The sequence below is a fragment of the Hyperolius riggenbachi genome, chromosome 1, assembly GCF_040937935.1.
Source record: "Hyperolius riggenbachi isolate aHypRig1 chromosome 1, aHypRig1.pri, whole genome shotgun sequence".
In the NCBI taxonomy this organism is placed as follows: domain Eukaryota; kingdom Metazoa; phylum Chordata; class Amphibia; order Anura; family Hyperoliidae; genus Hyperolius; species Hyperolius riggenbachi.
The window spans coordinates 73802803-73824489 of record NC_090646.1 but is presented as its reverse complement, the minus strand read 5'-3'; the positions used below and the strand labels follow the sequence as shown (position 1 = coordinate 73824489).

General features: G+C 39.2%; 1 gene segment (V, D, J or C); it reads right to left on the bottom strand.

Moving 5' to 3' along the window:
- Positions 1-626: 626 nt before the first annotated feature.
- LOC137563083 (Ig kappa chain V-III region MOPC 63-like) overlaps positions 627-21687 on the bottom strand; it is a 662489-nt gene continuing 641428 nt past the window's right edge. The window contains 2 exon segments of the C gene segment in view: positions 627-1208; positions 9478-9515. Coding sequence covers positions 880-1208; positions 9478-9515 — 367 coding nt within the window.

Sequence of the window (21687 nt, the reverse complement as noted above, 5' to 3'; positions counted from 1 at the left end):
AAACATGTGGAAGGCTATCCCAGTCTTGCTCATTCCACAAAGAAGGGACTACAAGTAACTGTATATATGTCCCCCTTGTTAAAGCATTTTGTGTTGTATGTGTTGTGATAATTATTTAACCACTTGCGGACTGTGCTGATTGAAATCTACACCCTGTTTGGCACCTGTTATCTTTGTCAGGGCGTAGATTTCAATCCTCCTTGCCACATGCTCCTGCCGCTCCCGCCGCTCTCTTGCCATTGCAGTCCCCTCACTCTGTTGTCGGTATGACGACTTAGCTCCCTTTATTGGGTCCTTACCCTGTGATCACTGTAAGCCAATCACATTGGCTGACATTGATGACAGGGTCAGGAGCCAATGAAATTGGCTCCTGACCAGCTCAGGGAGCTCTGCCGTCATAGAGATGGCAGAGCGAGGGGGCTACAGTGATGGGAGATTGGCATGAACGATGATAGTGGTGTGTCAGTGTGACGTGACAACGGTAAGTGCCGTTTTTTAGTCCAGTAGTCTCTGGTCCTTAGGGGGCCAGAAACTTCTGGCACGGAAATCCGGGTAATCTGTGAAAAAAGAATCTTGCTGTAATCAGTAATAGGAACAGTAGTAACAATAAGAAATAAAACAATTGATTGAAGCAGAATATTTTTTTTTTATTATTTAGTTTTATGACATATCAAGACAAAAGCAGAACATATATACTTGTTTCCATCAAATAGGTAGAAGTATTAAAATAGATAACAATGTATTTGCCAAAACATACGTCTGAAGGCAAAAATGTATTTGGTAAATGTATATACCGTATTAAATAGGTAAATATAGAGGAAACTCTCCAAAGTTAAATCAGGGTAATTTTAGGATGTTGTTTCTTTTGTTTGTTTTACCCTATAGCGTACATTCAGCCTTTTTGAAAGATTTGCTCAATGTTGATGTCAGAGCTTTATGAGTGATTTCACAAGTGAATGATTCATATCTGTTATAATCACTAACTGGCATAGTAAGTGTACTGCTCATGCTGTAAGTGTTATTTGCTCCCTTTATCTTCTCACTGTTAATAACACCGGAGCTTATGGCGCTGCTGTCTCCTTTCCACGCCACGATGACGTCTGATGGATAGAACTCTTCAATCAGGCATACAATCGTTGCTGTGTTTGTTTGTATCTGTTGCTCTGAAGGACGGAAGATGAATGCGTGAGGAGCGGCATCTACTCTTCCTGGAAACAAAAATGGTGGACACTATTGAGTTATAATATACACAACTTTGTTGACCATTATGTCAAGTTCATATTAGGTAAATTATTAATATGTATGAATTGGTAAATCAGTGCACTTTTGAACTCTATGATTAACCTTAATTAATTGCTGACATGTACCACAGTAACTATTCTCAACTACTTCCCTGTACAAAAACTCAAGTATTCAACATTACAGTATCTTCCTTTTACAATATGCCCATGTACTATATATATATATATATATATATATATATATATATATATATATATATATATATATATATATATATATATATACACACTGTATATTCTCTATTTGCTATTACTTACAGTACTTAGGGTGAATCAGTGTTTCCGTGCCACATCTAGCATAAGTTTTATACCTTGTCTGCTTTCTAGATGAAAATCTTAAAATTTAAAACGCATACAAATAAGAAGTACATTTCTCCCAGAGCAAAATGAGCCATAAATTACTTTTCTCCTATGTTGCTGTCACTTACAGTAGGTAGTAGAAATCAGATTTTGGACTAGCCCATTTTCTCATAGGGGGGTTCTCAGGTTTTTTTTTATTTTGAAAAGCACTTAATGGATGGCAGTTCCTCCGTCCAACTCCCAAAATAGTGTGCAGTGAGCAGGGAGGCTGGCCAGCATCTTTGATTTAAACATTTTCAGAGAATGTCTTTATAAAGAATAAATGCCATGCTGAGAATCCCTCATGAAGAGATGGACTAGCCCAAAGCCTGTCGGTAATGTCAGATTTCTACTGCCTACTGTAAGTGACAACAACATAGGAGAAAAGTAATTTCTGGCTTATTTTACTCTGAAAGAAATGCACTTCTTATTTGTATGGGTTTTATATTTTAAGATTTTCGCGACAGTTCCTCTTTAAAATATAGGTATACTTCTGATTATTGATACTGTATGCATGCCTACCCTGTTCATTCACTTACAGTCCTTTGAGGGTTGATTTTGACTCATAAAGCTGAACATGTGCTAATAGTCTCTGTTTTAGGAAAACAGAATTGTACTCAACATACATAATGTCATTCGTTATTTGTTTACAATAAACAGAATTTGCACATAATTGTGTTTTGTGGTGTTATTTGAAACATAAACATTGATATCTCTAGTGATAGACCATAGTGGGATAAAATAAATAACAAACATAATTATTAATACCTCATAGTTCAAATGTAATTTTGTATTGTGTTTTTTCCCTTTGATTCACGTTCTACACATTATTTTTAGGATAAAAAATATTTTAAGTAGCAATACTGTTGAAATTAAATTTGTATCTACTTTTACCCAGATCACATGTATGGTCATATAGATGTGAGCATATGGGCAGCATGGTGGCATAGTTACATGTTACATTAATTAGGCAATAGCACTGTGGAAGATGTCAGTGCTTTATACATGTGTAATAATACTAGATGTCTACACAGTACTATGGTCTTCAAAGATAGACTGATAGCAGTATGTAAGTAAGAATTATCATACTGCAGAGCAGAGCATTGTAAGAGGATGATATAATATAATTTGTACAGACTATTTATGCATTTCTTTATACTATGTGCATGCTGATAAGATTACTCAAAACTTTTACCATTAGACTTCTACAAGTGTAGGCAGCATTAGTGTATTTTACTATAAATACATACTTTTCAATTATCTCACAAGATTTTACGTATATAATGCTTTAACATTTTAGCCATTTTGTTTAAATTACTTTTAATCATCTAAATTAACTTTTATCTAAATGTATATATATACAATTAGCACAAAAATACTCACTAAATGCATTAATAATAAATAATTAGCCATTATGTACTCTTCCCTACATTTAACCTCTAAGGTTTTTTTTTTGTTTGTTTTTTTACCAAACAAGAGCCAGACTGGTTACTTCCTCTTAATAGGTTTCTTACAATCTAATAGCAATTTCAATATTGTAAACTACTGTATGTTTACAAAAACTTAACCTTCTTCTTCTTTGATCATTACATTTTTACTGCTTTCCAAATATAAAACCAATTTTAGTTACAAGATTATGAGATAAATGTTATAGCTAGTGATTCTGTCACATTTCATAATGTGCACCTTTGGTCCTACAAGGTATAACAAAAAAGTATTGTTCAAAATTATTTTGAGTATTTGTGTGCTTGCTGGTGGTGTAAGAGGCATTTTAATTACAAGTTGTGAAAATATTACCTAGGTGAAAACGCAGGAAAAAAAGTGAATTGCGTAAGAGCCATTGGCCCATATGCAATTCACTTTTTCACCTGAGTTTTCTCCCAGGGGATATTTTTAAAATTGTCGATAAAGTCCATTTTAAGCCACCAGAAAGCAAGAAAATACTCAAAATAATTTTGATAGTACTTTTTCATTTACGTTTTTGGTACTTTTTTAGTTGAAAAGTAAAGAAAAGTTATTTTAAATAGAAGATAAAAAATTATCTCCTAGGTGAAAACTCGTGTGAAAAAGTGAATTACATATGGGCCATTGAGTTTTACCCAAGTCACTTTTTCTCGTAGGTGATATTTCAACATCTTATCAATAAAATTCATTTAAAGCCACCAGCAAGCAAGACAATAGTCAGAATAAGTTTGACAGTTCTTTTTCATCTACTTTTTGGTATTTTTTTTAATTGCAGAGTGCTAAAAAGTTATTTTAAACAGAAGATGAAAAATTATCTCCTAGGAGAAAACTTAGGAGAAAAAAATGAATTGGATCTGGCCCATTGCCTCAAAGTCAAAGTTTTCTAGACAAAAGTGTACTAAAAAAGATACGTGCCCCATGCACCCTGTATGAACAATTTCACTTTATGGAAATTAGAGCATATATTTTACTCTTCATCAGAGATACGCTAAAAACCTTAACTTGTCTGTGTGAATATTTTCATACAGTTTAGAACATATTTTCAGCTAAAAGTCTTAAGATTTCTGTAGTTAATAAAAAACAATAACATTTGAACTCAGACATACATGTTGTTTTTCTAAATAAACACCTTAGAAATATGTGAAACTTTAAAACAGTACATGCTGAGGGGAAAAAATAAAATTAATCTGCAGAAATGGTCAAAAGCATACAAAGTAAAGGTAATATTTAAAATGTACTTACTTTTGATTTCAACTTTGGTCCCCTTACCAAAAGTGAACCACAGTGACTAATTTTTACTAAGAAGCGGAACAAAAAACATTTCTAACTAGTGAAACCTAAAGTACATGCTGCATAACATTTTACTTCCATCTTTGTATGAAAGAAACTACAGTACTTCAAAATAAGTTATGAAGTGAATGCAAGGTAATTACTCTTCATGTCAAAGTAACAGGTTTGAATTTTTATGGCCCCTATTCAATTACCTTTTCTCACGAGTTTTTTTTACAGTAGATCATTTACCGTGTATCAATAAAATGTTTTTAAAGACACCAGCCAGCAAAAAAATACTCAAAATAATTTTGATATCACTTTTGTGATCACATTTTAGTACTTTTTCTCACAGGATATGAAAAATGATCTCCTGGGTGAAAACTCAGGATAAAAGTGAATTGCATAAGGACCATTGCTTCCAAGTAGTTTAATGGCCAACAGTATCTCACAATAGATACCTACCCCATGCACCCTGTTTGAAATATTTAGCTGCAAATAACTGAGACTGAGAACATCCTTTTTACTTTTCAACAGTCATGAACTAAAAACATAACTTGTCTGTTTATGTGATTTTTTTTTCATAAGGTTAAACTTTTTTTTTTTTTTATCCTAGTAGTTGGTTGCAAAGTTGTAAGAAAAAAAAAAAAAACAATAACACTACATACAGACATACATGTTATTTTTTCAAATAAGCAATTCAGAAATATCTGGAGTTTTCAATGATGCATACCAAGAGAGAAAAAAACAGTTTGTAAAAATGTTCCAACAGAATAAAAAGCAAAAGTAATATATAAATATGTACCGTACTTACTTTTTATTTCAACTTTGGTACCCTTACCAAAAGTGAGCCACAGTGAGCAACCATTACTCAGAAGCTGTACAAAAACATTTCTAACTAGTGAAACCTCAAGTACACGTTGCATAACGTTTTACTTCCATCTTTAGATGAAAGAAACTACTTCAAAATAAGTTATGCAGTGAATGCAAAGTAATTACACTTCATGTCAAATTAACACGTTTGATTTTTTTTTTAAGACAAATTGGGCCTGATCCAGTTCACTTTTTTTCGCTCCTAAGTTTTCTTCTAGGTGATATTTTCACATCTTATCAATAAAATGCCTTTTACGCCATCAGCAAGCAAGAAAACACTCAGAATAATTTTGACAGTACCTTTTCACACAAATGTTGGTACTTTTTCAATTGCAGAGTTCTTAAAATATATTTAAAACAGAAGACAAAAATTATCTCCTGGGAAAAAACTTAGGGGAAAATGTGAATTGGGTTGGGCCAAATGCTTCCAAGTAGTTTTCTGGCCAACAGTATTCTACAATAGATACTTGCCTCATCCACCCTGTATGAAAACAAATCACTGCAAGGAAATGAGACTAAGAGCATATGTTTTACTTTTCAACAGTCATGAACTAAAAAGCTTAACTTGTTTGTTTGTGTGATTTTTTTTCCCATACTGCTAAAAAAAACCTTCTAGTTGCATTTTTTTTAATTTTAGTAGTTAGTGGCAAAGTTATATGAAAAAAGAAATGACAATTGAATCCAGACATATGTTATTTTTCCAAATAAATAATTCAGAAATATCTGGAATTTTCAACAATGCACACTAAGAGGAAAAAAAAAAACAGTTTGCAAAAATGTTCCAGCAGAGTGCAAAACAAAAGTAATATATAAATATGTACTTACTTTTTATTTCAACTTTGGTACCTTTACCAAAAGTGAGCCACAGTGAGTAACTATTACTCAGAAGCTGTACAAAAACATTTCTAACTAGGGAAACCTAAAGTTTGTGTTGCATAACATTGTTACTTCCATCTTTGGATGAAAGAAACTACAGTACTTCAAAATAAGTTATGAAGTGACTGCAAAGTAATTACACTTCGGCCCATATGCAATTAACTTTTTCCCCTAAGTTTTCTCCAAGGTGATATTTTCATACCGTGCCATAAAATGCTTTTTAAACAACCAGCAAGCAAGAAAACACTTAACATAAATTTGATAGCACTTTTTTACTAACATTTGGGTACTTTTTTTAATTGTAAGATGCTGAAAAGTTGTTTTTTAGAGAAGATGAAAATTATCTCCTAGGAGAAAACTCAGGTGAAAAAGTTAATTGCATATAGGCCTTCATATCAAACTAACAGGTTTGATTTTTTTAAAGACATATTGGGCCATATGCAATTCACTTTTTCACCTGAGTTTTCTCCAAGGTGATATTTTCACAATTTGTAAATAAAATGCATTTTAAACTGCCAGCAAGCAAACAACTACTCAAAATAATTTTTACAGTATTTTTTTCACCTATTTTTTGGTATTTTTTTGAATTGCACAGTGCTAAAAAGTTATTTTAAATCGAAGATGAAAAATTATCTCCTAGGAGAAAACTCAGGAGAAAAAGTGAGTTGCATATGGGCCAATTGGGCCCAATTCAATTCACATTCTCTTCTATGTTATCTCCTGGATGATATTTTCCCATCTTATCAATAAAATACCTTTTAAGCCACCAGCAAGCAAGAAAATACTCTGAATAATTTTGACAGCACTTTTTCACCTACTTTTTGGTACTTTTTCAATTGCAGAGTGTTGAAAAGTTATTTTAAACAGAAGACAAAAAATGATCTCCTAGGAGAAAACCTAGGAGAAAATGTGAATTGGATTGGGCCAATTGCCTCCAAGTAGTTTTCTGGCCAAAAGTCTTTCTCAATAGATACTTGCCCCATCCACCCTGTATGAAAAAAAAATACTGCAAGGAACTGAGCCTAAGAGCACATGTTTTACTTTTAAACAGTCATGAACTAAAAAGCTTAACTTGTTTGCTTATGTGATTTTTTCCATAATGTTAAAATTAAATTTCCAGTTAAACTTTTTTATTTTATTTTAGTAGTTAGCAGCAAAGTTATATGAAAAAAACAATGGCAATGAAAAAAAGACATATGTTATTTTTTCCAAGTAAACAACTCAGAAATATCTTTAGTTTTCAACAATGCACACTAAGAGGAAAAAATAAAAACAGTTTGCAAAAATGTTCCAGCAGAGTGCAAAACAAAAGTAATATTTAAATATGTACTTACTTTTTATTTCAACTTTGGTACCCTTACCAAAAGTGAGCCACAGTGAGTAACTATTACTCAGAAGCTGTACAAAAACATTTCTAACTAGTGAAACCTAAAGTGCATGTTGCATAACATTGTTACTTCCATCTTTGGATGAAAGAAACTACTTCAAAATAAGCTATGGAGTGACTGCAAAGTAATTACACTTCATATCCAAGTTACAGGTTTGATTTTTAATCCAATCCACATTTTGTCCTACGTTTTCTTGAAGGTGATATTTTCACATCTTATCAATAAAATGCCTTTTCAGTCATCAACATGCATTTGACAGCACTTTTTCACTTACTTTTTGGTACTTTTGTCCATTGCAGAGTGCTGAAAAGTTATTTTAAACAGAAGATGAAAAATTATCTCCTGGGAGGAAACTTAGGAAAAATGTGAATTAGATTAGGCCCATCACCTCCAAATAGTTTTTTTGCCCAAAGCTTTTCACAATAGATACTTGCCCCATTTACCTTGTATAGAAAATTTCACATCAATGAACTGAGACTAAGAACATCTGTTTAACTTTTCAACAGTCATAAACTAAAAAACTTAACCTTTCTATTTGTGTAATTTTTTCCAACCATTAAAAAAAATCCAATTACACTTCTTATGTTATCTTAGTAGTTAGTTGCAACATTATATTAAAAAAAAAACATAATGACAATTTAATTAAGACATATATATTACTTTTTACAAATAAACAATTCAGACATATGTGGAATTTTCAACAATGCATACTAAGGGGAAAAACATAAAAACAGTTTGTAAAAATGTTCCAGCAGGGTGCAAAGCAAAAGTAATATTTAAGTATGTACTTACTTTTTATTTCCACTTTGGTACCTTTACCAAAAGTGCGCCACAGTGATTGATCCTTACTCAGAAGCTGTACAAAAACCTTTCTAACTAGTGAAACCTAAAGTACATGTTGCATAACATTATTACTTCCATCTTTGGATGAAAAAAACTACTTCAAAGTCAATCAGTTATGAAGTACATGCAAAGTAATTACTCTTTACGTCCGAGTAACAGGTGTTTTTTTTTGTGTTCTACATGTATCTCCCCCAATCTGCTTTAAAGTCAGAATACTGTGAGAAAGTGTGTTCAGTCTTGTAGTCTTTGTTGTTACAGTTCTTCATTTAAAATGTAAATAGATCTTTTTGTGAGGTCTATATATTTAGGCTGATTTTATTGTTCTGATTAGGCAAAATAAGCCCCATTATTTATCAAAAAAATTTAAAAAAGGTTTGCAGTAAACAGTTAGGTTTACATTGTTTTAACAATGTGCTATTAAAGTAATCTCTCTGAATTATTTAGCTATTTCTATGACTTGTTAAGTTTCTCTAAAGATAATTTTACAATTTAGAGCAGTAATTTAATATGCCAGATTTTGGCACTACAACGTGATTTATTGTTTACTGTATGTTTCTTGCTATTGCGAGTGGAAATGTTATACAATATAGCAAGTGTTTTGCCATTTGAATTTTTTTATATACATTTTATAACATGCATTTCTTCATATGATAAACTTTTTCTAAAGAGACTATTGCTCATGAGCACAGTTTAAAAATAAGATCATTTAAAAGGTATAATGTTTTCTGTATCAGTACATATGCCTGAGTGTTTTTTATCCCTAAAAGTGATCCCATTCATTTTCAATGTAGGGAGTTCAAGCCCAGTCTATTCCAACTCAAAATATGATCATGCCAGGAAATACTAAATTATGATTTAGGTACAGTGTATGTGTCTTTTAAAACTGGTTCTCTACCATACAGTTCACAAAGGCAGATTCCCTACCCTACAGTTTACAAAGGCATTCACATCACTAAGTTAAAATCATACCTATTCATTTTTAACAGATTGAATTTTTAAAAATGTCTAGATAAATACAAAAGCTGCACATTAAAATAATACTTACAAGGAGTCTGATAGAAAAAAAGATTGATGTTATGCAGAGCAAAGCAGCATATAAAGATTATAATTTAGGGCACACTTACGTTTAATTTCTACTTTGGTCCCACGACCAAAAGTCCACCACAGTGATAAATCTTTATTACCAATCTGTACAAAAACTTACCTAACTTGTGAAACTGAATATAGGCGTTGCATGACTTGTTTTCCTTCCGTTCTTTAATGAAAGTGTATGCTTCAAAACCAGTCAGCTATGAAGGAAATTAAATCAGCTACTAAACAAATGTTAGAGACATTGATGTGATCTTATTTATCTGTATTATCTGCAAGGGGGGTGTGAAGTCTGTGTGTCTGTGTGTGTTTGGGCACTAGACTATCATGGAAAGCTATAAGGGGGGAGGGTTCACTAGACTACCAGGAAAAGCTATGAGGTGGAGAAGGGGTCAATACACCAGGGAAACAGGGAAAGCTACAAGGGGTAGGAGAAACCACTAGACTATAAGAAAATAAGGGAGGGTGGACAATTCGGCTACCAGGGAAGGATATATTGGGAGGGATAGACCATTAGACTACCAGGGAAAACTATATGAAAGGGAGGGGGACCCCTAGACCCCAAGGAAAGCTATAAAATGAGGGGGGGGCACACAACCACCATGGCAATCTATAAGGGGCAGTAGATCACCAGGGAAAGCTAAAAGGAGGAGGGGATGGAAACTAGGGAAAACTATAGGTGCGAAAAGGGAGCTACTAGATCACCATGGAAAATAATAGGGCACAGAGCAGAGCTACTATAAGGAATGCATAGCACAGGAGCCACTATAAGTGAGCACACAATAGAGGACACTAAATGGGGATGCTATAAATAGGTGGAGACTTTAATATGGGCACTAAAAAGATACCCATGTAATGGGGACATATAATAGCACTTAGATACAACATGAAGCTGAGGCTTCCTTCAGCCCCCTGTAATTTGTCTGTTTGATTGACATTCTCCCAATTCCCTCAGTTGTTCTGCTGTGTGGCCCGGTAAATTCCCTGACTGGCCCAGTCACGCTCCACTGCGCATGCGCTGTCCTGGCCGAGCACTCCCCCAAACCTGCTCACATGGCCTCCCACACGCATGGCCTCGTCCGTGTCTCCACACATGCGTGCATGCCCACCCACACAAGTGGCCACACCCAAGACTCTGCACCTGCACACTCGGCGATTGACACAGATGCAGACCACGGATGCAGGTACTTCAGGCTTTTATTATTAAGGATTGTTTTCATTATATTCTGTTTGTATTAATTACAAAACATCTTGAGTTCAGATTTAAGCATGAGTACCCTCTTCCCTCCAGCCAAACACCAGATGCCATATTTGCTCCTTCAGAAATATCATGTCAGAGGTTTGCATTGCTAGTTTCAAGTCTGAGCTTACTGGCAGCAGCTGCGACGCCTTCTCGATTCCTCTCCAACCTGAAACTGAACTGAATTATAAATATGTATTCTGCTCCATTAGATCCATTACTCCATTAGTTGCCTACGGTTCCTGTACTCTAAGATTGTGATACGCAAGACATAGCTTGTAGCCTAGAAAACACTTCCTCTAGATAGGTATTTGTTGCACACACCTCACATTCTTTTTCTTCACAGAGACGTCAAGCCAGGCAACTTCCTCCTGGACAGTACAGGCCTTGTGAAGGTCATTGATTTTGGTCTAGAACGCATAGACATGTTTGTATCCAGGATGGTCAGGAATCAGGACATATGTTGGCATGGCACCTTCCCATCTGCCATGACTTCCCATCTGCTAATGTTGTGAAGGGTATTTCTATCCACAGCTTGTAGAATGCACAATATCTTCTGGTGGAAAAGGTGTGGAAAAGGTCAGTAGACCTATAAGAAGCCTTATACCTGGGCAAGGTTTCCTATTGGGCTAGTTAGTTAGTAAACTTTTTCCACCAGAAGAGATTATGGCGCATTCTAAATGAAGTACGTCACCATCCTGGGCCACTATTTGCCAAGGTCTCTTTGGATAAAATCTTGCCAAGCAGCTAATTGATCCTCTATACATACTTTATAGTCCTACTATAAACGAGATCCAGTGCCCTTTTCACCAGTTGAATTCAGGTTATTTCCAAATCTTTTGTTAAACTGTAAAGTAAAACTTTTTTTTTCTGTTCAACATATTTTTATATCCCTCTCCCCCCCCCCCCCCTTATGCTAGTTAGAAGCGCTTTCGTTCAGGGGCGTTGCTAGCCCCAAAGTTAGTGGCACGTGCCCCAAATCTATTCTGGGGTGCCCCGGATGTCCCCCAGGCAGTGTCAGCTGTGGTGCCTCAGTGGTGGGCATGCTGAGAGCTGTGGTGCCTCTATGTGGGCATACTGGGTGCTGTGATGCCATGCTGGGTACTGTGATGCCTTAATGGGAGCATGCAGGGCGCTGTGGTTCTTCTATGGGGGAATGCTGTGAGGGGTGGTGCCTCAGTGGGAGCCCTGTGGGAGCATGGGAGGGGTCCACGAGACGGTCAGGGAATGCTATGGGGGAACTGCCAGATTACCTGGATAACTAGGCCAGCCCACCCAGCATAAATGCAGACCAGCCAGCACAGAAGCCAGGTAACTCTGCCTAGTTATGTTTAAATGACACTGCCTATGTATGTGATATGCTGCATTTTGGAGGTTTGTTTTTGTATTATTGGGGAGGGGGCTTCATCCAATATTTCCAACATGCCTACTTAGACCGCTATTAAGTCATGTAAATTTGGCTTCACCCATGATCACACATTATGGTGCGTGGCCACACCCATTTTCCGGCTGGCGTTCCCAAAAGTGCCCGGATCTCTTAGGGTCCAAGAAACGCTCCTGCTTTCGTTGTTGATGCCTGTTAGCGGTGTTCTTTTGTCTGGTGAGTCTTTGGAAGATTGCATAAAAACTTTTCCAGCTTTTTTTTCCGGATTTGTATGATTTTGCCTCCTCTTGTATTTTTTAGACAATATGTTGGGCTTCAAATGCTCTCCTCTTTCTTGCAGTACTAGACTTTGAAAAGGAAATAGCAAAAAAGTGCACCGCAATAATAAATATCTACTAATTGACTAAGTGCTTCTTTTCAACTGAAGGAGCAGTAGCAGGTTCTTCCCACTCAATGGCCTCACAAATCAATGTAATAAATGGTTGTACAAGTGAAAAAAAAAAAAAAACACAAACTTCTAACTCTCCACTGTCATTTTAAATTGATGGAACAATATTATTGGAATTAAGTAGTAGAATATCTGTAATTTTACAGATTGAAAATTTGTAATAACAGAGGCGCCAAATTAGAGTAAAACCATCTAAGATCAGTTTAAAAGGAGGGGGGTTGGTGGATACCGCCCTCAGGTATACAAAGACCAGCCAATGAGTCGTTATATATAAATAATATAATTTATTATAGACTCTCCAGTTATGCAACGCGTTTCACGGGTCAAGTGCCCGCTTCATCAGGCAATCAGTGTCGGAGATACACGAGGCTGTATCAATTTTCAGGCCCAGCGCCACAGTATATATATTATTTATATATAACGACTCATTGGCTGGTCTTTGTATACCTGAGGGCGGTATCCACCAACCCCCCTCCTTTTAAACTGATCTTAGATGGTTTTACTCTAATTTGGCGCCTCTGTTATCACAAATTTTCAATCTGATCTAGTCCACCCTCGGTGGAGGGGTATATCCCCATTTTTCCTGTCTACAGAGAGCGACTTCTTAACACCTGAGTGTGGTCAGGTCATAATTCTCCCCACCTGTGCATCCAGTGGTTGCCTTTGTGGTAACCCAGACTTGTGAGTATATTACTTGTCATTATAACACTGTAATTCAATTTTTGTGACATACTACACCATATTGGGCTCTCGGTCTCAATTTTTGTATTTCTCCAAGTGTAATTTTACAGATATTCTAGTAGCAGCAATCCCCCTTGCCCTTTTTTCCCGGTGCATTTTTTACATGAATGTCCCAAAATAAGTGAATTTGGGCAGTACAGCAAGCCCTGCCCGCCAGGCACTCTTTACCGATATTGTAAAATAGTGCAGTAGAGTAGCATAATATTTATCTGCCTCAGCACCAAGTTCGGTTACCTCCTTTCTCTGTTCCCTGCAGCCAATCGCTGTGCTGCCTACTTGAACATGCAGGACGACTTCAGGAGCTGAAGGCAGTTATGCAGCACAGAGTGCGGCTGCAGAGAACAGAATACATGAAACCTAGTGCTGGAGCAGATAAAATTTATGAGAAAACAATAACAAATCTGGCCACGTATGGCCACACTGATAGATACAATGTAATGTAATGTAAATCTTCACAGGCTCAATACGGGAAATCAATTTAGAAAACAGAAACCACTAGCTGTTGGTTATCCAACAAGCTGACAATGGACAGCTGATTGACAGTAAGGTGATGGGTTTCAGTTGCTGGATGTACGTTGTTAAAGTGAACCACCGGACTAAAAATCTACTTAGCAGCACTGAAAAGGCTTGGTGTTTCTTTAACAGTTTCACAGCATCAGAACTTTGTTTTCCTAACCAAAGCATCATTTATAGCTGCATTTTTAGCTAAGCTCCACCCATCAAAGAAAAAAAGCCCAGGCTTTTTTTCCCCCTGATGCTGTGCAGAGCATGATGGGATTTCCTATGTTGTTATTCATGTTGCCAAGCAACTGTGAGAGGTGCTCAGGACACAGGACAGTTGGAACTGTGTCTTATACTCCCTGTCACCTCCTTTCAACCAAAAAGATGGCTGCCATCATGAAATCAAACATTTGCCTGTTCTTTTAAAACAGTGTGGGTAAGAGATTATATTACCTATCTATTTTAATTAACATAACTAATGTAACTTAATGACAGTATGTTTGTTTAGGCTGAAGTTCCTCTTTAATAAATGGTACCATCCTGATATAAAACTTCTTGCTTTTTTTTCCCCGCATGTACTACAGCATTGCACATACTGTACTTTCTGCTACAGTGGATAATCTAACATCCAGCCATTGCATTTGCAATACTGCCATCTTGTGGCTAAAATTGAGAATGCATTTCAACTTATTCTCAAGATTATTAGATGTGTTTCGGTATTAGCAACGGTGGCTATTTCAGTTATCTGTAATTAAAATAAGACAACACAGAATTGATCACTGTCCTTTTACTTTCACAGCTTGTTTCATACCTTCCAAAAAGTTGGGAGGTATGCAAGAAGTCTGTGATCAGTTCGGATCTTACACTTCACAGAGAGCCTGAGGTGGGCTCATAAAATAAAAAAGGTAGGCTACCCGATCCGGGGGGCTGAGCGGATCAGGTAGCCACAAAAACCTGCCGCTCCTGTGGGCAGCACTGGGCCACTTTCACTTTCACGACCTCTGGGTCATGATGCTGGAAAGAGAGTTTGATTCTCTAATACAGCGTGCAGGGAGGCGGGGGAGTTGCAGGGGGCGCGGCTAGGGAGAGAGAGCTGCTTATTGTTAGCTCTGGAAACCCTGCAGGAATGCCCCTGGAGGCCGTTTTAAACAAGAAATCTCTCTCCCCTATGTTTACCTCCAAGGTAGCGACAATTATTGTCGCTAGTCTCAGGGGGCCATAGCGCAGCGGTGGGGGCAGAGAGCGATGGTGTGGGGACACAGAGGCATGTCATGAGGCAGAGAACAGCCTCTGTGTCCCATATGCCCCCCACAAACCACCTCAGGTTCTCTTTAAGAAACAAACATAACATGCAGTGGCGTAACTAAGGAGCTATGGGCCCCGGTGCAAGTTTTACATGCCCCCCCCGCCAAGCACTATATACACAACAATTGACACGGCACACCAAAACCTACCAAGGATTTCCACAATTTCAGAGGTGCACGTAGGGGATGGGAAACAGTTTGTTAATGATTACTACTATTTAAAACATCTATAGAAGTGATTATTACCAGCCCAGGGCCAATAGAGACCTAATATTGTGCTTAAAGAAGGGCCCCTCTGACACAAGGGCCTTGATGCGGTCGCTACCTCTGCAATCCCTATTGTTACATATATAACATGATAGGGTTGTTATTGTAGCTATGTAGGATCAGAAAAATCACCACTGCTGTTCCAGAGAAGATAAGAGGTTGTTACAGCTGTACACCATCCTTATGCAGAGAAAAACTGTGAAACAGAGACATCTTGTGGAGGAAAGAGTGAATAGCATCTAATACATAATTTTCATTTCTTGAAGGTAAAGAAAATCAGGTAATGGGGATCATGTCAATATTGTCCTATTTTGAAAAAAGAGGAGGACATTACAAGATGTATGTAACTGTAGGATGAATAAGCCTCATATAAGAAAACCAGAGAAGTTGAATTCCTAATTACTGGTAGTACTTCAGGTTTGCTATCTATACTAAGGAAGAAGCCTACTTATACTGGGGGCACACCCTGCTATTTCTAATGGGGATGGGGAGGTTACCTAATACTGGGGCAAATCTGACTACCTATACTGGGTAGGGGGGACTACCTGATAATGGGGGTACATCTAACTATCAAACCTGGGAAGCGAGCTGCCTAACATTGGAGTCTCATATGCCTTTCTATAGTGAGAAAAGGGCTACCTAATACGGGGGCTCATCTGGCTATCCAAGCCGGGGAGGGGGGCTACTCAGCGCACATCTGGCTACCTAGACTAGGGAGGAAAATCTACCTAATTCTGGGGGCTGATCTTGGCTACCAATAGTGTGTGTGTGTATGTGAAGGGGGGGGGGGGGGGAGTAATCTACTTAATACTGGCTGCACATTTGCTACCTATACTTGGGACGGGCACAATTTAAAGGAGGGAGGAGGATGGAGCGTACTTAGGAATCTCTGCCTCTGGTGCTAGAGAATCATGTCCTGATGTTACTTATATATGTTAAGAAAATAAAGGGTAAGTTGAAACAGAACCTGCCAAGGGGTGACAGGAAATTTGGGCGTGAGGCAAGTGGACAAAAAAGGGCGCTGCCATTCACTCCCATAATAAATATCATTTAATGGGCGCTGAACAGGAAAAAAAAGCGCCCAGAGATTATTAATGTTTTAAAACGGCGCCCGTAGATTATTAACGTTTTCAAACTGCGCTCGTGATGATTTAAGTTTACAAAATGCGCTTGTGACGAATAACGTTTACAAAAATACTAAACATATCTATTGTATTTAACTAAAATGTTATTTAACATTTTATCCCTTACTGTTTGTAAAATATTATTCACACAATAAAGCGATCAGTAAGTACATTGAAATATATTTTTTACAGTCACTATTTCTAAAACATTATTATCCACACAATAAAACGATCACTAAGGGTTTTAGGGTAAGGGCTGGTTCAGACGGACGCTTGCGGAGCGTTTACCGCCAGCGTTCGGGGCTTGGCGTTAAATGCTCCCATCGTTTGTACCAAGCTTTCACGCGCGTTTACACGAATGCGGCGTTCGGGTCCCGATTTTCCCTGGTGTTCAAGGAGCCCCTGGAAGCTACATGTAGCTTCCAGGGGCGGTTAACCACGACGGGTAATGTCCCCCTAGGGGAAGAAAAAAACGCGACCGCATCATCAGGGGAGATTTAGGGTTAGGCACCACCAGGGGGGTCTTAGGGTTAGGCACCACCAGGGGGGTCTTAGTGTTAGGCACCACCAGGGGGGTCTTAGGGTTAGGCACCACCAGGGGGGTCTTAGAGTTAGGCACCACCAGGGGATTTTAGGGTTAGGCACCACCAGGGAGGTCATAGGGTTAGGCACCAACAGAGGGGTCTAAAGGTCTTAGGGTTAGGCACCACCAGGGGGGATTTAGGGTTAGGCACCACCAGGAGGTCTTAGGGTTAGGCACCACCAGGGGGGGTCTAAGGGTTAGGGATAGGTAGAGGGAGTGTTCTGTGTGAGAGTAGGGTTAGGTTTAGTTGTAGTACTATGTTAGTAATATTTACTAATGTTTTACTACAGTTATTACGAAAGTACTTATGTTTTTTTTCATCGTTATAAACAATATTTTCATATTTTATTACATGAAAAAACGATAAACGAAGGTTATACACAATATTATACAATTATAATGTTTATACATATATTATCTTTTTTTAACAAATGTAATTATAAGTTTTAGTTTTAAAACAGGAAATATTATCTTTTTCACAATTTGCGATTTCATACACATTATTTAATGTTTTTTAATTTGTAAAACATTATTGTAAATGAAATACAACACAATATTTTTATAAACGCTATTATCGATTATCGTTTACACCACGCGCCCTTTTATAAACGCTATTACTGCTTATCGTTTACACCACGCGCCCTTTTTCCCGACGCCCTTTTTGCATGTACGCCTGCCAAGGATCTGCCACAATCTCTTCATCAGTTGTTTTCTTAACCACTTGAGGACCGCCCCCAGCCGATGGGCGGCGGCAAAGTCCGGGCCCAAACGACCGCAATACGCCCATCGGCGGGGGCGGCTGCGTGGGTGGCTATGCGGCGATCGCGTCATTCGTGACGCGATCAGCCGCCGGGGACTGGCTCCGCCCACCGCTCGTAGTAACCCGCCGGCCGTTCGGAAGCGCCGGCGGGTTACTAGCACCCGGATCGCCACATGAAAATAGTATAATAGGCTTTGTAATGTATACAAAGCCTATTATACTGGCTGCCTCCTGCCCTGGTGGTCCCAGTGTTCGAGGGACCACCAGGGCAGGCTGCAGCCACCCTAGTCTGCACCCAAGCACACTGATTTCCCCCCCCCTGCCCCCTGATCGCCCACAGCACCCCTCAGACCCCCCCCTGCCCACCCCCCAGACCACTGTTTGCACCCAGTCACCCCCCTAATCACCCATCAATCACTCCCTGTCACTATCTGTCAACGCTATTTTTTTTTTATCCCCCCCCCTGCCCACTGCCCCCTCCTGATCACCCCCCACCCCTCAGATTCTCCCCAGACCCCCCCCCAGACCCCTCCCCCCGTGTACTGTATGCATCTATCCCCCCTGATCACCTGTCAATCACCTGTCAATCACCCGTCAATCACCCGTCAATCACCCGTCAATCACCCCCTGTCTCTGCTACCCATCAATCAGCCCCTAACCTGCCCCTTGCGGGCAATCTGATCACCCACCCACACCAATAGATCGCCCGCAGATCCGACATCAGCTCACCTCCCAAATCCATTGTTTACATCTATTCTCTCCTCTAAACACCCACTAATTACCCATCAATCACCTATCAATCACCCCCTATCACCACCTGTCACTGTTACCCATCAGATTAGACCCTAATCTACCCCTTGCGGGCACCCAATCACCCGCCCACACGCTCAGATTGCCCTCAGACCCCCCTTTATCAATTCGCCAGTGCAATATTTACATCTGTTATTCCCTGTAATAACCCACTGATCACCTGTCAATCACCTATCAATCACCCCCTGTCACTGCCACCCATCAATCACCCCCTGTCACTGCCACCCATCAATCAGCCCCTAACCTGCCCCTTGCGGGCAATCTGATCACCCACCCACACCAATAGATCGCCCGCAGATCCGACATCAGATCACCTCCCAAATCCATTGTTTACATCTATTCTCTCCTCTAAACACCCACTAATTACCCATCAATCACCTATCAATCACCACCTGTCACTGTTACCCATCAGATTAGACCCTAATCTACCCCTTGCGGGCACCCAATCACCCGCCCACACGCTCAGATTGCCCTCAGACCCCCCTTTATCAATTCGCCAGTGCAATATTTACATCTGTTATTCCCTGTAATAACCCACTGATCTCCTGTCAATCACCTATCAATCACCCCCTGTCACTGCCACCCATCAATCACCCCCTGTCACTGCCACCCATCAATCAGCCCCTAACACCAATAGATCGCCCGCAGATCCGACATCAGATCACCTCCCAAATCCATTGTTTACATCTATTCTCTCCTCTAAACACCCACTAATTACCCATCAATCACCCATCAATCACCCCCTATCACCACCTGTCACGGTTACCCATCAGATTAGACCCTAATCTGCCCCTTGCGGGCACCCAATCACCCGCCCACACCTCAGAACGTCCTCAGACCCCAGCCCTGATCACCTCGCTAGTGCATTGCTTGCATCTATTTCCCCCCTCTAATCACACCTTGAGACACCCATCAATCACCTCCTGTCACCCCCTAGCACACCTACCCATCAGATCAGGCCCTAATTTGCCCCGTGTGGGCTCCTGATCACTCGGCCAAACCCTCAGGTCCCCCTCAGACCCCCTTCCGATCACCTCCCCAGTGCATTGATTGCATCTATTTTCCCCTCTAACCGCCCCCTGAGACACCCATCAATCACCTCCTGTCACCCCCTAGCACTCCTATCCATCAGATCAGGCCCAAAACATCCTGTCATCTAAGAGGCCACCCTGCTTATGACCGGTTCCACAAAATTTGCCCCCTCATAGACCACCTGTCATCAAAATTTGCAGATGCTTATACCCCTGATCAGTCATTTTGAGAAATTTGGTTTCCAGACTACTCACAGTTTTGGGCCCGTAAAATGCCAGGGCAGTATAGGAACCCCACAAGTGACCCCATTTTAGAAAGAAGACACCCCAAGGTATTCTGTTAGGTGTATGATGAGTTCATAGAAGATTTTATTTTTTGTCACAAGTTAGCGGAAATTGATATGTATTGTTTTTTTTTTCACAAAGTGTCATTTTCCGCTAACTTGTGACAAAAAAAAAATCTTCTATGAACTCACCATACTCCTAACAGAATACCTTGGGGTGTCTTCTTTCTAAAATGGGGTCACTTGTGGGGTTCCTATACTGCCCTGGCATTTAAGGGGCCCTAAACCGTGAGCAGTAGTCTAGAATCCAAAGGCCTCAAAATGACCTGTGAATAGGACGTTAGGCCCCTTAGCGCACCTAGGTTGCAAAAAAGTGTCACACATGTGGTATCGCCGTACTCAGAAGAAGTAGTATATTGTGTTTTGGGGTGTATTTTTACACATACCCATGCTGGGTGGGAGAAATCTCTCTGTAAAAGGACCATTGTGTGTAAAAAAAAATCAAACAATTGTCATTTACAGAGATATTTCTCCCACCCAGCATGGGTATGTGTAAAAATACACCCCAAAACACATTATACTACTTCTCCTGAGTACGGCGGTACCACATGTGTGGCACTTTTTTGCACCCTAAGTGCGCTAAGAGGCCCAAAGTCCAATGAGTACCTTTAGGATTTCACAGGTCATTTTGCGACATTTGGTTTCAAGACTACTCCTCACGGTTTAGGGCCCCTAAAATGCCAGGGCAGTATAGGAACCCCACAAATGACCCCATTTTAGAAAGAAGACACCCCAAGGTATTCCGTTAGGAGTATGGTGAGTTCATAGAAGATTTTATTTTTTGTCATAAGTTAGCGGAAAATGACACTTTGTGAAAAAAAACAATTAAAATCAATTTCCGCTAACTTGTGACAAAAAAAAAAAATCTTCTATGAACTCACCATCCTCCTAACGGAATACCTTGGGGTGTCTTCTTTCTAAAATGGGGTAATTTGTGGGGTTCCTATACTGTCCTGGCATTTTAGGGGCCCTAAACCGCGAGGAGTAGTCTTGAAACGAAATTTCTCAAAATGACCTGTGAAATCCTAAAGGTACTCATTGAACTTTGGGCCCCTTAGCGCAGTTAGGGTGCAAAAAAGTGCCACACATGTGGTATCGCCGTACTCAGGAGAAGTAGTATAATGTGTTTTGGGGTGTATTTTTCCACATACCCATGCTGAGTGGCAGAAATATCTCTATAAATAGACAATTGTGTGTAAAAAAAATAAAACAATTGTCATTTATGGAGATATTTCTCCCACCCAGCATGGGTATGTGTAAAAATACACCCCAAAACACATTATACTACTTCTCCTGAGTACGGCAATACCACATGTGTGGCACTTTTTTGCAGCCTAACTGCGCTAAGGGGCCAAAAGTCCAATGAGCATCTTTAGGCTTTACAGGGGTGCTTACAATTAGGCACCCCCCAAAATGCCAGGACAGTGAACACACCCCACAAATGACCCCATTTTGGAAAGTAGACACTTCAAGGTATTCAGAGAGGAGCATAGTGAGTCCGTGGCAGATTTCATTTTTTTTTGTTGCAAGTTAGAAGAAATGGAAACTTTTTTTTTTCTTTTTTTTGTCAGAAAGTGTCATTTTCCGCTAACTTGTGACAAAAAATAAAATCTTCTATGAACTCACCATGCCTCTCACTGAATACTTTGGGATGTCTTCTTTCCAAAATGGGGTCATTTGGGGGGTATTTGTACTATCCTGGAATTTT